The following is an 11,903-nucleotide window of genomic DNA, read 5'->3' as shown; positions in this document are numbered from 1 at the left end:
GATGAAAACGTGTGTATGAGGTATGATCTTTATCATGCTGGTATTTGATAATTTGCATTAAAGGTCTGTGTCCGTTGTTTGCTGTTAATTCTCGGCTGCGTACAAAGCAGTCTGCCGTGTTTCGGTATTTTGTTCCTAATTTAGTCCTCAGTGGTTGAGAGTCTTTATCAGGGAGGAGAAATTACTGCATCGCTGTATTGTAAATTCAAGGCAAGCCTGCTTTTGGTTTCCACATATACACAACATATGGCATCATCAACAAAACACAATCTGACAGCAACAACTTGCATTACAATTTAAACACTAGAAAAGTCATTTGAAAGGAAAAAAAAGTGAATCAGCACTAACGTAGTGCATAGAGCATCTTATTTATTCTCAGATATTCAAAAAAAAAAAAAAAAAGGCTGTTTGTTCACCCAAAAGGCTTGTGACATTTCCTCTTACAAAGATCCAGCACTGATGAGACAAAGTCAAATGTCAAACGCTCGGTTGCTCCGCCTTTGAATGTCATGAGTGGCGGCTGACTCAAGATGTTTCGTCTCCCTCACGACACAAATACAAGAAAAATAACCAGGTGGTCCCTCTGATTCTTCACACACACACACACACACACACACACACACACACATAAACTCCAAAAGCAACAACTTAGAAGCCACTCTGCCTTTCAGGAGTCTTCATGATTTGTGGGTTGAAAACAGTGCTTCAACTGCGTGTTCGCATTGCTAGCAGTAAAAAAAAAGAAAGAAAGAAAGCAGAGGTCCGTTTATTTCCTACGTCTAGAGACCGTTTATCTCATTTTCACCATGTTCGGCTTTGGTTCCTCTTCTGCGCGAAGGAGAGTTGGCTGCAGCCAAAACAGGGGGCTCCATTGCCCTCCGGCTGCAAATCACGTGTGAGCAGCGCGATTTGTCCGCTGCATTTTTTGCAATACGATTGGCACTACAGCAAAGAGTCTCCCAGCTCAAACTGGCCAACAGTCAGCGGTATCTGATGGACGTCCTTGTGAGGTATAGCAGCCCGGTTACATATCCATGTCACCATCGTAGGCCAGGGTCAAGGGCTTCTGCGGAGGAGGAGACGTCTTAGTGGTTTTAGATGGCTTACTGAAAAAAAAAAAAACAGACAAGAAAGAGAAGCTGACAGGATATCTGACTCTGCAGCACAGAGCAGCCCAACTTGATTTCAGTCTTTACAAAGAATTCCATTATCTGATAGCAGCAGCACACAGCAGACAAAATATTGTGAGGAACACAACTCATACTTGACAAGGTTCTGTTCGGGGGAAGCAGGTGGTTGGGAATATGCTTCTCACTGTTCAGTCTGTTCTCATCCACAATGTGTGTGACCTACAGCGGGGCTTTTGTTCTTGAAATTACACAGTGAGGAATCTCATAAGAAAGTAATACGGTACATACCAGACCAGGAATGATAATGCGATAATGAAGAGTATTAAGATGAATCCAACGGCAGTCACGGCGTAAACCCACAGCTTTACTCTTCCATCTGTGCAATCAAAAAGCAGCTTTAGTACAAAGTTTTAAATACATGTGCGTCTGCATCTTTTGTCTGGAGACACAAAATGGTTTCACAATAAAGCAGCAGGTTTATTCTCTTTTCACACGTACTGCAGAGGGACAACTAGGATTGCTTGGCGTTTTTATAGGCCATTGATTTTTTCTGGCATTCTAATAACGAGCCCGAGAAAAAAGGTTGACCCAGAATGGATTCCACCCCCGGCCCAGTGATCCTAGCGCTACAAAGACTCGTTCAAAGGCAGGAGTGATCTCAGGCACGTCGGTCGGGCTGTAAAGATGATTTCCATTTCAGTACCTGGGCCAACAGGTCGTAAGGTCCACTCGTTGAAGAGGTCCTGGGCCTGAGACGGCCCGGGTTTTAATCTTCCAGAGCTGGTTTTCACATCGGCTTTCTTGTTGTTGTCCACCCCCGGGGTTCTGGTGCAGTAGTCTAAGAAGCCGTGCGTGGTCATCACTTCAGTGTAACCCTTCTCACACCCACACACTCCGCTCTGCATGGGGGGAGGCGAGGCCATAAGAACATCATTTGCAGCCAACACAATATGACTGAGATCGTTACTTTCCCGTTGATACAAAACACAGCTGACAAAACGCTGTGCGGCGTGCAGGGACTACTCTGCTTTCCTCTACTCTGTCAAAAAGCCTCTCAATCCCAACGCTGACATTAAAATGTGCTCCTCAGGGGGTCGATTACACCAACACTTCCCAGGCACTTCATCTACATTAAGCACCTTAAATGCTATTAAATAAAAAACACATGTCAAAGAGAACACAATGCAATACAGCTTTTTTCTCCACTGGAGTGGAAATCTTAATAAATGTGGCAACAATATGTCACTGAGACAAACAAACAAAAAAAAAGCCTGGGGTGCACTGTAGAACACAAATACAAATTACAGATAAGACACCTAAAAAGCATGAAGCATTCAAATATAACACAAAATATTGTGGGGCAAGATTTGTGGCTCAGTTTTTGAGTTTAAAATGCTGATTGCACTTGGAGTACAAGAGTCCTTAAACATGTTTCGGGTTGCCAAAGGCTCCCTATAGCGCCTTCCACAGTTCAGAGTCTCAAACGGAGGCAATAAAGGATGAGAGCAGTCTGTCAGAATGCTTGAGGCTTTATCTCTTGTCCTCACAGTATACAGCTCGCTCAGCTTCATCTGGGGCTTCCCAATTATTTTTGCTGGCAATGCCAACTATTCTAGCGCTTTTTTTTTTCTTTTTTTTTTTACACTGGTGCCATGTCGTGGAACATCCTTCCACTGCACAGTTTTTGAATGTGAGAGGGGCTTATAGAAGTCAGGTTAGGAAGTTCTTCATGGAAGAGGATACCAGGATTTTAATGGAATTTGCCATGAAGCTTTTACTTTAGCTGCCCTCACTGTGACGGCGTGTTTTTGTCTTTCACGGATGTTTTAATGCTGAATGTCTTATGCTTCTTTGTGTTTTCTTTGTGTCTTAAAATCTTGAAAATTTGTGTTTTCACTGTAACATGCCATCTTTTAATTTTTGTTTTTTCCCTGTCTGATAATAAATGAAGCCAATCAATTAATTTAGTGGTTAAAACAGTTTCTAAGACTGACTGACTCACTTGGAAACTGTTATTTCTCCTAAGAAGATGAAGCTACGGCTCCGTAAAAGCATCAGTGCTTCTTTGTTTTGCATGTTTAAGTGCAGTTACACGGAGGGTACTCAGAGGGGCAGTAAAACTTCAAGCTTCGGCTCTTCTTTGTCACTTTCAAGGCTGCTTGTGTGCAGTCCCCCCCCCCCCCCAGGTAAGTAAAGTCCCTATCTGACACTGAGCCCACATTCATTGCCATTAATTTGATCATCCTTGAATGGCAATTAAAAATGTCATCTGTCAAAATCCATTTAACTCCTAACCTAGAATGTGGCAGCGGCAGGAAACAGGAAAAAAAAAGCAGAGAGAGTTATAGAGATCACAGCTGCCTGATCAAAGACAGTGATCTTACCGGTGTGCAGTGTGAGAAGGGTTTAGTGCACGGAGGATGGCAGTGTCTGACCATGGCCGGCCTTTTCTGTGGGAAACACCCCCCTGGAGAAAAACAACAGGTTCTTATTTCTGTTCCTTTACCCATTGATCACTAAATTAATGTACTGTCACACCTGATTAATGGGCTCAGTTACCTATCAGGGTCCCTGATCAATCTGTGAACATTTTAATTCCAACATGGAAAATTGCATGTCAAAATATCAAAGAGTAATGCCTTGGGTTCTCGCCTTCTCTGCAGAGGGAGGTTATTCCTTCTGGGCTCATACTTGCCAGAAACACTTCCTTACAGCGATAAGATCACATTCACCCACTATTTACAGCACATGAAGCTCGCCTAAAGCTTCCGTTCCCACAGCACTATTACCTTTGTACTGTTTCTTTACGCCTGCTTTACTTCCCACAAATACAAATGCGTGATTATATTTATATGGATTGAAAGCCTTCCAGCTCAGAGTCTGGCTTATTGATTACTTATGTTAAGAGGGAGACGAGAAATCGATGGAGGCTGCTGGGCAGATCAAATAAGGTGTTAAATTCAACTAGAACACTGTACTAAAATTATTCCTGTGCGTGAGTGCATCTGCATGCACTGCAGGCCATCATGCTCACTTTTGATGCCATCTGATTTTGTATTTTTTTTTGCAGGGGATCAAGTAACAGATCACAGCTATTGTAGGATATAACACATGTACTCATATTGTAAACTGAGATTAACCATTGCAAAGGAAATCACATCCGTTTTTGTATCCACCCTTCTCACTCGCTTCCAAACGTTTCAATTATCTCCCGAGCCAACGAGGAAATCCATTCTAAATGTATTTCTAAACCACCTGCTACAACGGCTTCTGCCAAAATTACCAGTGTGACAGCTTTCTCAGATGAATGAAAGAAGATTCACTTATAGTGATGGCAACGCTTACAAATTCCTTTTCCAGCGATCAAATAAGCTGATATTGTAGCGCGTATCCATGTGATATAGACTGAATTTTAAAAAGTGTGGCTTTTTGCTGTTCTCACTGATTCAATTTAACATGGGGAGCAAAAGCAGAGCTGGGGCACTTTCGGCTGCATATATATTTATATTAGAGTGTGTATGTGTGTGTTGCCACGAGAGCATCGGCAAAAACCCCCCTCAGGCGTCCAGAAGACACGGCAGCTGCTCACCTGTGACATTGACGCCATCCGAGCGCTGGCACCACACTGCTCTCTCATTGTTGCTCCATCCTCCCGTCCTCCACTGGTAGCTGTGGCATTTTCCTCCTGCAGCAGTGGCAGAGACGATGCTCAGCAGCAGTTTGTTTTGGGCATCCAGCCCTGTCATCACGCTGCAGTGGACATTAACCACCGCTTCTTTTGCTGCCCTGCCACTTCATATTATAAGGAAATTACTGTATGTTTGTAGTGAAAGGAAAGGGCAACACCACGGGGCAACGAGACATTTCCTCTTTGGAGGAAATGAGAAAGTGGTTGGAAATGCATGAAAGACACTTCTTATTTTCTAAGAGGAAACCTCTTATTTTCTTGAGGGGGGCTGCAGGGGAAGATTGGAAGATACCTGAGCCTTGATTTTATGTGTAACACTACACATGTAGTGTTGAATTTTATGGCAAGATCACAATGTGAAGAAACACCACAGGAGTGGACTTTTAAATACAGTATCTAGATTTAAGTTGCACATTTGGCTACACAGATGTGCAGCATTAAAATTAATGACAGGTACTGCACAGTTACCATTTGAAATGCAACTTTTGAAAGGAGCTAATTAATGGAGGATAAGATAGCTGGCAGGAGACAAATGCTTGACGGCTGATTGGGTATATGACGGCAAGATTATGTCATGAAACAGTAAAGACACTAATGACAGTGTACTGATAGCTAAAATAAACTCAATCAAAGAGTCAAAGTACATGCAGTGAAATGCGCACAGTAACCACATGCATCAGCCTCCAACTGGAGAAGTGGTGCAGCAGCTGTGACCTTTTTATTGTCAAATACCGACCCTTCAATGATCGGTATTCAGAAAGCACTTGTAATATCACCTTTTAGCCTTTTGCCTCCTGTCAGATGGGTTTATGGTTCATGAAACCTAGACGAAGCCTCCAGTCCATAATGTCTGAGAGGAGCTGTGGCAGGGCTGATGAGCGCTAATTTCCAATGGAACTGTGGTTTCAAAGCGGGATGAAATAAAAATCTGTCTGTGGCTCTCATGAGGAGATCTGACGTTTATTGAATGTTTATTAGAAGACGTCCATTTCATTGATCCATCTTGAGGATCAAAGGCTTTGGTTCTTCCATATGCAATATTCAAAACTCCCATAGATGCAGTGTTGCACAGCAGGGAGGGAGGACGGAGGAATTCAGCTGCTCGGAATTTAGGCCAATGTGGAGCTTCAAGATGCTCGATGTTTAGCTTGTGCCCCTATTTTTAGTCCATTTATAGAGAGAATGAAAGATAACACCTAGTCTGTGCTGACCTCCAGTGGTTGAGGTTCTCACCTGGCTGCAGTGATGATGTGACGTGCACTCATGGTGTGTCCAGCACACCCTGACATCACATCTGGGTGTGGCAACAGGTGTCAAAGCTTTGACATTCATCCAGAAAAGAGGCGAAACAATGCTTTTCAGCTCAGTGTCAAGCTACTTTTTAAGCCTCATGAACAGATTTTTGGTCGACTTAGGGTCAGCGGAAACAAGCTGTACACACACCAACATAAGTCGATGTGACTAACAGGCTAGCAAGCAGCTTCTTATTTTTACATCAAGCACAAACAAACCAGCATTAGCTTTAATTTGTAGTTTCTGTCCAAAATTCACTTTCCTTTGAGCTGTTTTTTTTTTTTATTCAACACTTCTCTCTGGCTTTTTCGCTGCTAATTGTTCAGCAGCAAGAGAACAACTCTGTATGTCTGCTAGCTGCAAGAAATCCAAAGGGGAACTGCAGAGTGGGGGGATAAGTCACTGCAGATTTGTCACCATCAACCCTTTTTACATACAAGCAAAACCGTGATCCATTTTTGGTAAAAAATATTGATTACAGTTGCTTTAAGTGAGGCTTTCAGTTCAGGTTATGTTAACACCACTCTCATTACTGTCAGTCTGAGCGGCTCCTCCAGTACCTTTACAGGGCTGGGTCTCAAAGACTTGGTGTGGGCAGCTGCCCTGGTTCTCCATGACCTGAATGATCACAGCTCTGGAGCGAGCTTGGCGCCCGGTGGTCTCAAAGCTGCGCCCCTCCAGGCAGGTCAGCTGGCAAGAGCTCCAAGATGACCACACAGTCAAATGGCAGTCTCCTGAGAGAAAAAGAGACAGAAAAACATCGCTGATGGGCACAACTTAGTGGGGCTTTCAACGGATGCTCTGAATTTGAATATTCGTTCAAATTGTAAAAAAAGTACAGCTATTCGATTGTGAAAATGTATATTAGACTGTGGGAACAAAAGCAGCAGAACTACTCTGTACCGAATGCACTGCATGATGGACAGGAGTCACAAAACCAGAGTTTCTGTTTTCGACCAGGAAAATCTGTTGAAGTCTGACATCTTTAAGTCTCAGTGAAAATAATTCCTGAGTCAGATGTGAAAACATTGCATCTCTTCATGTTGTCCCACCCGCTGCCTCTTTGATGTCTGCCGTCTCTCTCGCTCCAAAGTTGATGATGATTGTTGGAACAGTGGATTGACGAACGAAGAAGGTTTTTGGTGAGTTTTACTTTGCTTCGGTTAAGTTTGAATAAGGTTTGCTTTAAGATAATAAAATTACTGTTTCTGTGAATGGAGTCTGGTGGCTGTGGCGAGAGCGATATAGCTGCTGTTTCTTGTTAAACAAAAAGAGTCTTAGTCTGTAGCAGAGAGGTCTACGTCTGTAGGGATCCTTTCCATGATGTCGTCAGACACTTTAAATAACAATCTGAGGCAAAAACAAACACTTTCAGTGGACGTACATTGGCGTTGGTGAACAGGATTACACTGCAGCCTGTTTCGCGTCTGCCAGCTGCTGCACGCTCACTAAATACTGGAAAAACTTGTTGCTGTTTCTATTAGTCACTTGGCCACAAAAACATGGGAAAAACGGGTCCATAATCAGATAATATGTGACAGGCATGTCTGCCGCTTGTCTGGGATTATCAAAATCTTTCAGAACACATGGACCGGCACATACTGGAAACTCAACACAAAATGTCACTTTAATTGATTGCAAATGAAAAATAGGTCAAGCTGATATGTGGCAGTAATTCAGCAACACTGTACAGGACATTGTTTTATTTATCTTATAAAATGCAGGTGTGCGGTATTTAAAAGACATGTTTATTTTGAAGTAATATACAAGTAATATGTCTCTTGTGTTGGTTTTCCCTCTTATGGACACAATGCGCAAAAATAGCTATTCGAATGGTTCAAACATATGTGTTTTTGTAGAAGGAATAATCTAATGTCATTTTTGGCCAGCCCGACAACCTCAACAGCACTGTGTAACACTTTCTCATGAGATATTTAAGGGTGTTTTCTTTCAGGGATCATTTTGTCTGCTCCCCTGACGGCTCCCGGGACATTTAAAAGACATCGAAAACAACTTCAGCACACATCCACGGCTGATAATGTACCAAATGCGCAAACAAATTACTCAGACAGCCCAGTGGGTATTCAGAAGTAATAGACCAATAAGAGCTATAAATTATACAATACAAGCTATAACTCCGAGCCCAACTGTAAAGGCAACACGTACAACCGAATCATGCCTCGTAGCTGAGGAGAAGCAAAACTCATTTGGTTTGGGAAATGCTTCTAGTGGATAGAGGCTGGTTGATGTATTTCTGTGAGTCTACAAATAACGAGTCCACACTTGCTTCCTTGAAGGTCAAGCATTAATATCCAGTGTAATCCTTGATAGGGTCAGCTTGTAGTGATAATATCAACCGCTGCCACAGCTCCTCAGCCAGAACAACCCTCTGTTTCTCTGCCCTGAACGCCCATTAGTGACTGTCTGCAGATTCACGCATCTAATTATCTTTCATCTTCACACGGATCCACTCAATCAGCTCTTCCCCCATGCTGCTTTGGCTCTGGAAACATGCTGTGGCAAAAGCTGCACTGTACGGCAAACAGCAACACCCACACATGCACAGTGTGGATCACACACATGTCAACAGGCCCTCCCCAGGCCCCCCCTACGCCGCGCCCGCCACCTTCACACCAACGGACGCACGAACACAAACACACACGCATCTGCTCCGGCCATCAAACACTTCTGATCCCGAGCCAGGGCTCGCAGCAAAGGCGAGGTTGAGTGATGAATCAAGGCAAGGATCAGAGCGGGGCGAGAGACAGATGAGCAAAAGCAAGCAGAGCAAGATGGTGTCTCTTCATAGCAAAGCTAACAAGAGCCTCGCTTGGCGAGCACCACGCCAAAGGAAACCAGAGAGTCTTTTCATCAGATGATAATGATTGTGTTTTTCTTTTAAAAATTATAAAATATCTGATATGTGCAATGCTGCTTGTGGAGCCGTCTTGCACGTCAACTAAGTGTGCCGAAGGACAGTAAAGCTTCGTTATAGATTTTCAGTGTGCAAAGCCTGACAGTGAGAAGTGATTTAGATCATAGCTGTCAGCTGGCCAGAAGCTCCCATACTGACGGCAAATGCTTCATTCACAATGTGGCCTAAAAATGGATAAACCCCCCCCCCCACCAGTTGGCATCATGGGATGTCAGGCAACCATGATCTGCTGGCTTCTTGTAGCTGTACTGATTTTTGTAATGATGAGATTGTCCATTTCGCTGCACAGGTAGAATTAAAAAACATGCTTAATGTTATAGATCCATAATTTCCTCAAAATGACCAATTCAAAGTGCTGTGTGACAGTGTGATTCAGTATAAATAGGTCCACCAAGCCTGAATTTGGCATGACAGTGACATGACGAGAAAAGCAACAGGAACATTAAGTTACAGTAAATCATATTACTTTGTTTGTTTTCCCAAGATTTCACTGTCAAGTTCTGTCCACCCGTAAGGCACAGGCAGTGCCAAGACACCCCAAGTTTTTTACAGCGACAGTACCGGCAGCACTCTGCAAGCACTGATGCACTTTTATCAGTATCCATCAGAAAGCAGCGTGCATGTGGTGGCATGTGTACTGCAGACTGCAATGAATGCAGTAACACCGTTCGGCCCTGTCTCCTAGAAATTAAATTTATGCACAACTAATGAGCGACAGCAAATACGTTTTGAAGGAAACATAATGCTGAGCTCTGGATTCTGCTGTCACAGCCCTGCACTTTGCACACCCGTCATCCAACCTGACCACCTCCTTGCAACCCGAGCGCAGCACATAAAACATGGTGTTTCATTCACTCATAGACATGTTGACTCTGAACACAGTTCAGGCAGCGATTACATTTGTCACCACAATGCAATTATGAATGCAAATTAGCTCTATATGAGCCTAATTTCTAGGAGACAGGGTTGCTTGATGCGTATCTCCAGCAGTGGCTGCCACTCTACGGTACAGCTCAAGCACATAAAATGCAGCGCCGTTCATTAAAGTTTCAGGTGTGATCTGAAATGTGTAATTAGCAATCATTTAAATGATACAGTTTAATGATGGAATTTGTGTAAGATCAAAATGTGGTGATGCACCTGCCAGGGACAAGCTAAACCCCATTTTGTAGCTGCAACAGAACATATGTTATTATAGCATGTAAACAAAGCTGAAACTAACTTGAATAAAGGAACACAATGTTGCTGGCAGAGAAATATCAGACATATATTAGAGATGATAGAAATAACGTAAAAGCACGAAGTAGTTGAGCTCACAGCCAGATATGTCTGTCTATCACAGGGATATTATAAATGGCTTAAAATGCTAAAGTAAACTCTTTTAGAGCTTTAAATATTTGGAATTCTTCAGTACCTCTGAGTGTTTTCCACCTGCAAACTGCTTTCATTTTTCATGCACTTTTGTTGAATGATAGGCTATAACACAGCCCCTGCAGCTTTAATGAGACAGGAATATAATGGCCATAATCAATAACCAATTTCAGTCCAGGCTAGTTGTTATTTGCTAGTTAAATAAACCACTTAAAAAATACTTATATGATGGCGCAGGAAGCAAATCTTCCTATTTTTAAGGTGATGGGCAGTGTTTCCCATTAGGGTTCCAGCTAGGATCTCAAAATCAACATTTTTTGGGGTATTTCTTCTTTATTTAGACAATGACAGCTGGAGAGACGCAGGGAAGGCAGGGGAGAAAGAGAGGGGATTACATGCAGCAAAGGGCCTGAGCTGGAGGTGAACCCAGGCTGTTGCTGTAAGAACTCTTGGTAGACGGTATGCGCTCTACCAGCTCTATCTGCGGCACAAACTTGAGGTAAACATGATTAGCTTCTCCAGAGGCTGGTGGTTCTTAGTGGTCATTTTACAGATCTGAAATAAAGTTGTGTTAAAGTTTGATGAGGTTCATGACATCGATACCTGATTACGCTGGTAGAGGGACAACACATGCAGCTCGTTATTTTCAAGTACCCCCAACATGGCCGTCTTGTACCTTCGGGTACCATCTCTGCTTTTACCATTAGCCCACACTGCTGTGGCCGCACTTTGTGCTGTATAATGATGTGTTGCCAGCAACTTGTAAAATCACCTCTCCAAATTAGTTTACCAGTGTGGTGCAAAAGAAGAAAGTAGGCTAAGTTAGGATACAGCCAATTACATAGCTTTATTCTATCTCATCGTGTGTTGTTATCATATACTGCTTTTGCAATAGCAAAAAATACACAAAACGCATAATCACAGCTGTTCTTACTCTAAACTAGTTTCATTCTGATGTTGCATTATTGCTGCTGGAGGATCGTTGCCTTTGCTCCGGCACACAAGCTCTCCCCATGCAGAACGCCGATAGCTGTTAATTTCATGGTTGTTACAGGTGGAGTGATTTCTCTCTGCAGTCTGATCAGTTAATTGTTCCAATTAGCACAGGATTTTTCACTCTTTCTGTTTCTGGGCTGCTACATAATGTAGTGTAAAAACACTAGTGCTGTAAGTAATTGATTTTAAAAATCAATCTCCTTTAATTACTACTGATTTTTGCAGCATTTCTGCTCTTATAGGTACCATATTAAGAAAAAATATGAACTTTCTTTTATCCAAGTGGACACTGTGTCTTTTTTTTCTTAGTTGTTGACGCATGTGTCCATCCAGATAACGCAGAGCTGAAAGACTCATTAGTTAATCAATGACTTTCATTGATTTTGCAATAATTATTTAGCAGCTGAAAATGTCAACGACTTGGAAGAGGAGACAGCGTATCGGCAGATTCCAGCAAATGAGTTTGTGTTAAAAAACAACATTATTGATT

The 11,903-nt window shown here is 42.7% G+C and overlaps 1 protein-coding gene across 1 annotated transcript in view; it reads right to left on the bottom strand.

Moving 5' to 3' along the window:
* Positions 1 to 896: 896 nt before the first annotated feature.
* The window catches only part of thsd7ba (thrombospondin, type I, domain containing 7Ba), a 128,492-nt gene continuing 117,485 nt past the window's right edge, over positions 897 to 11,903 (bottom strand). Inside the window, exons 23-28 of the mRNA XM_041950863.1 lie at positions 6,672 to 6,845; positions 4,720 to 4,815; positions 3,515 to 3,597; positions 1,834 to 2,029; positions 1,419 to 1,506; positions 897 to 1,106 (exon numbers count right to left, since the gene is read on the bottom strand). Of these exons, the coding sequence (XP_041806797.1) occupies positions 1,025 to 1,106; positions 1,419 to 1,506; positions 1,834 to 2,029; positions 3,515 to 3,597; positions 4,720 to 4,815; positions 6,672 to 6,845 (719 nt within the window). The 3' untranslated portion in view covers positions 897 to 1,024. The remainder of the gene's footprint in view (positions 1,107 to 1,418; positions 1,507 to 1,833; positions 2,030 to 3,514; positions 3,598 to 4,719; positions 4,816 to 6,671; positions 6,846 to 11,903) is intronic.

The sequence above is a fragment of the Chelmon rostratus genome, chromosome 13, assembly GCF_017976325.1.
Source record: "Chelmon rostratus isolate fCheRos1 chromosome 13, fCheRos1.pri, whole genome shotgun sequence".
Classification (NCBI taxonomy): domain Eukaryota; kingdom Metazoa; phylum Chordata; class Actinopteri; order Chaetodontiformes; family Chaetodontidae; genus Chelmon; species Chelmon rostratus.
The sequence above is the reverse complement of the archived record's forward strand: the minus strand, read 5'-3'. Positions and strand labels throughout refer to the sequence as shown.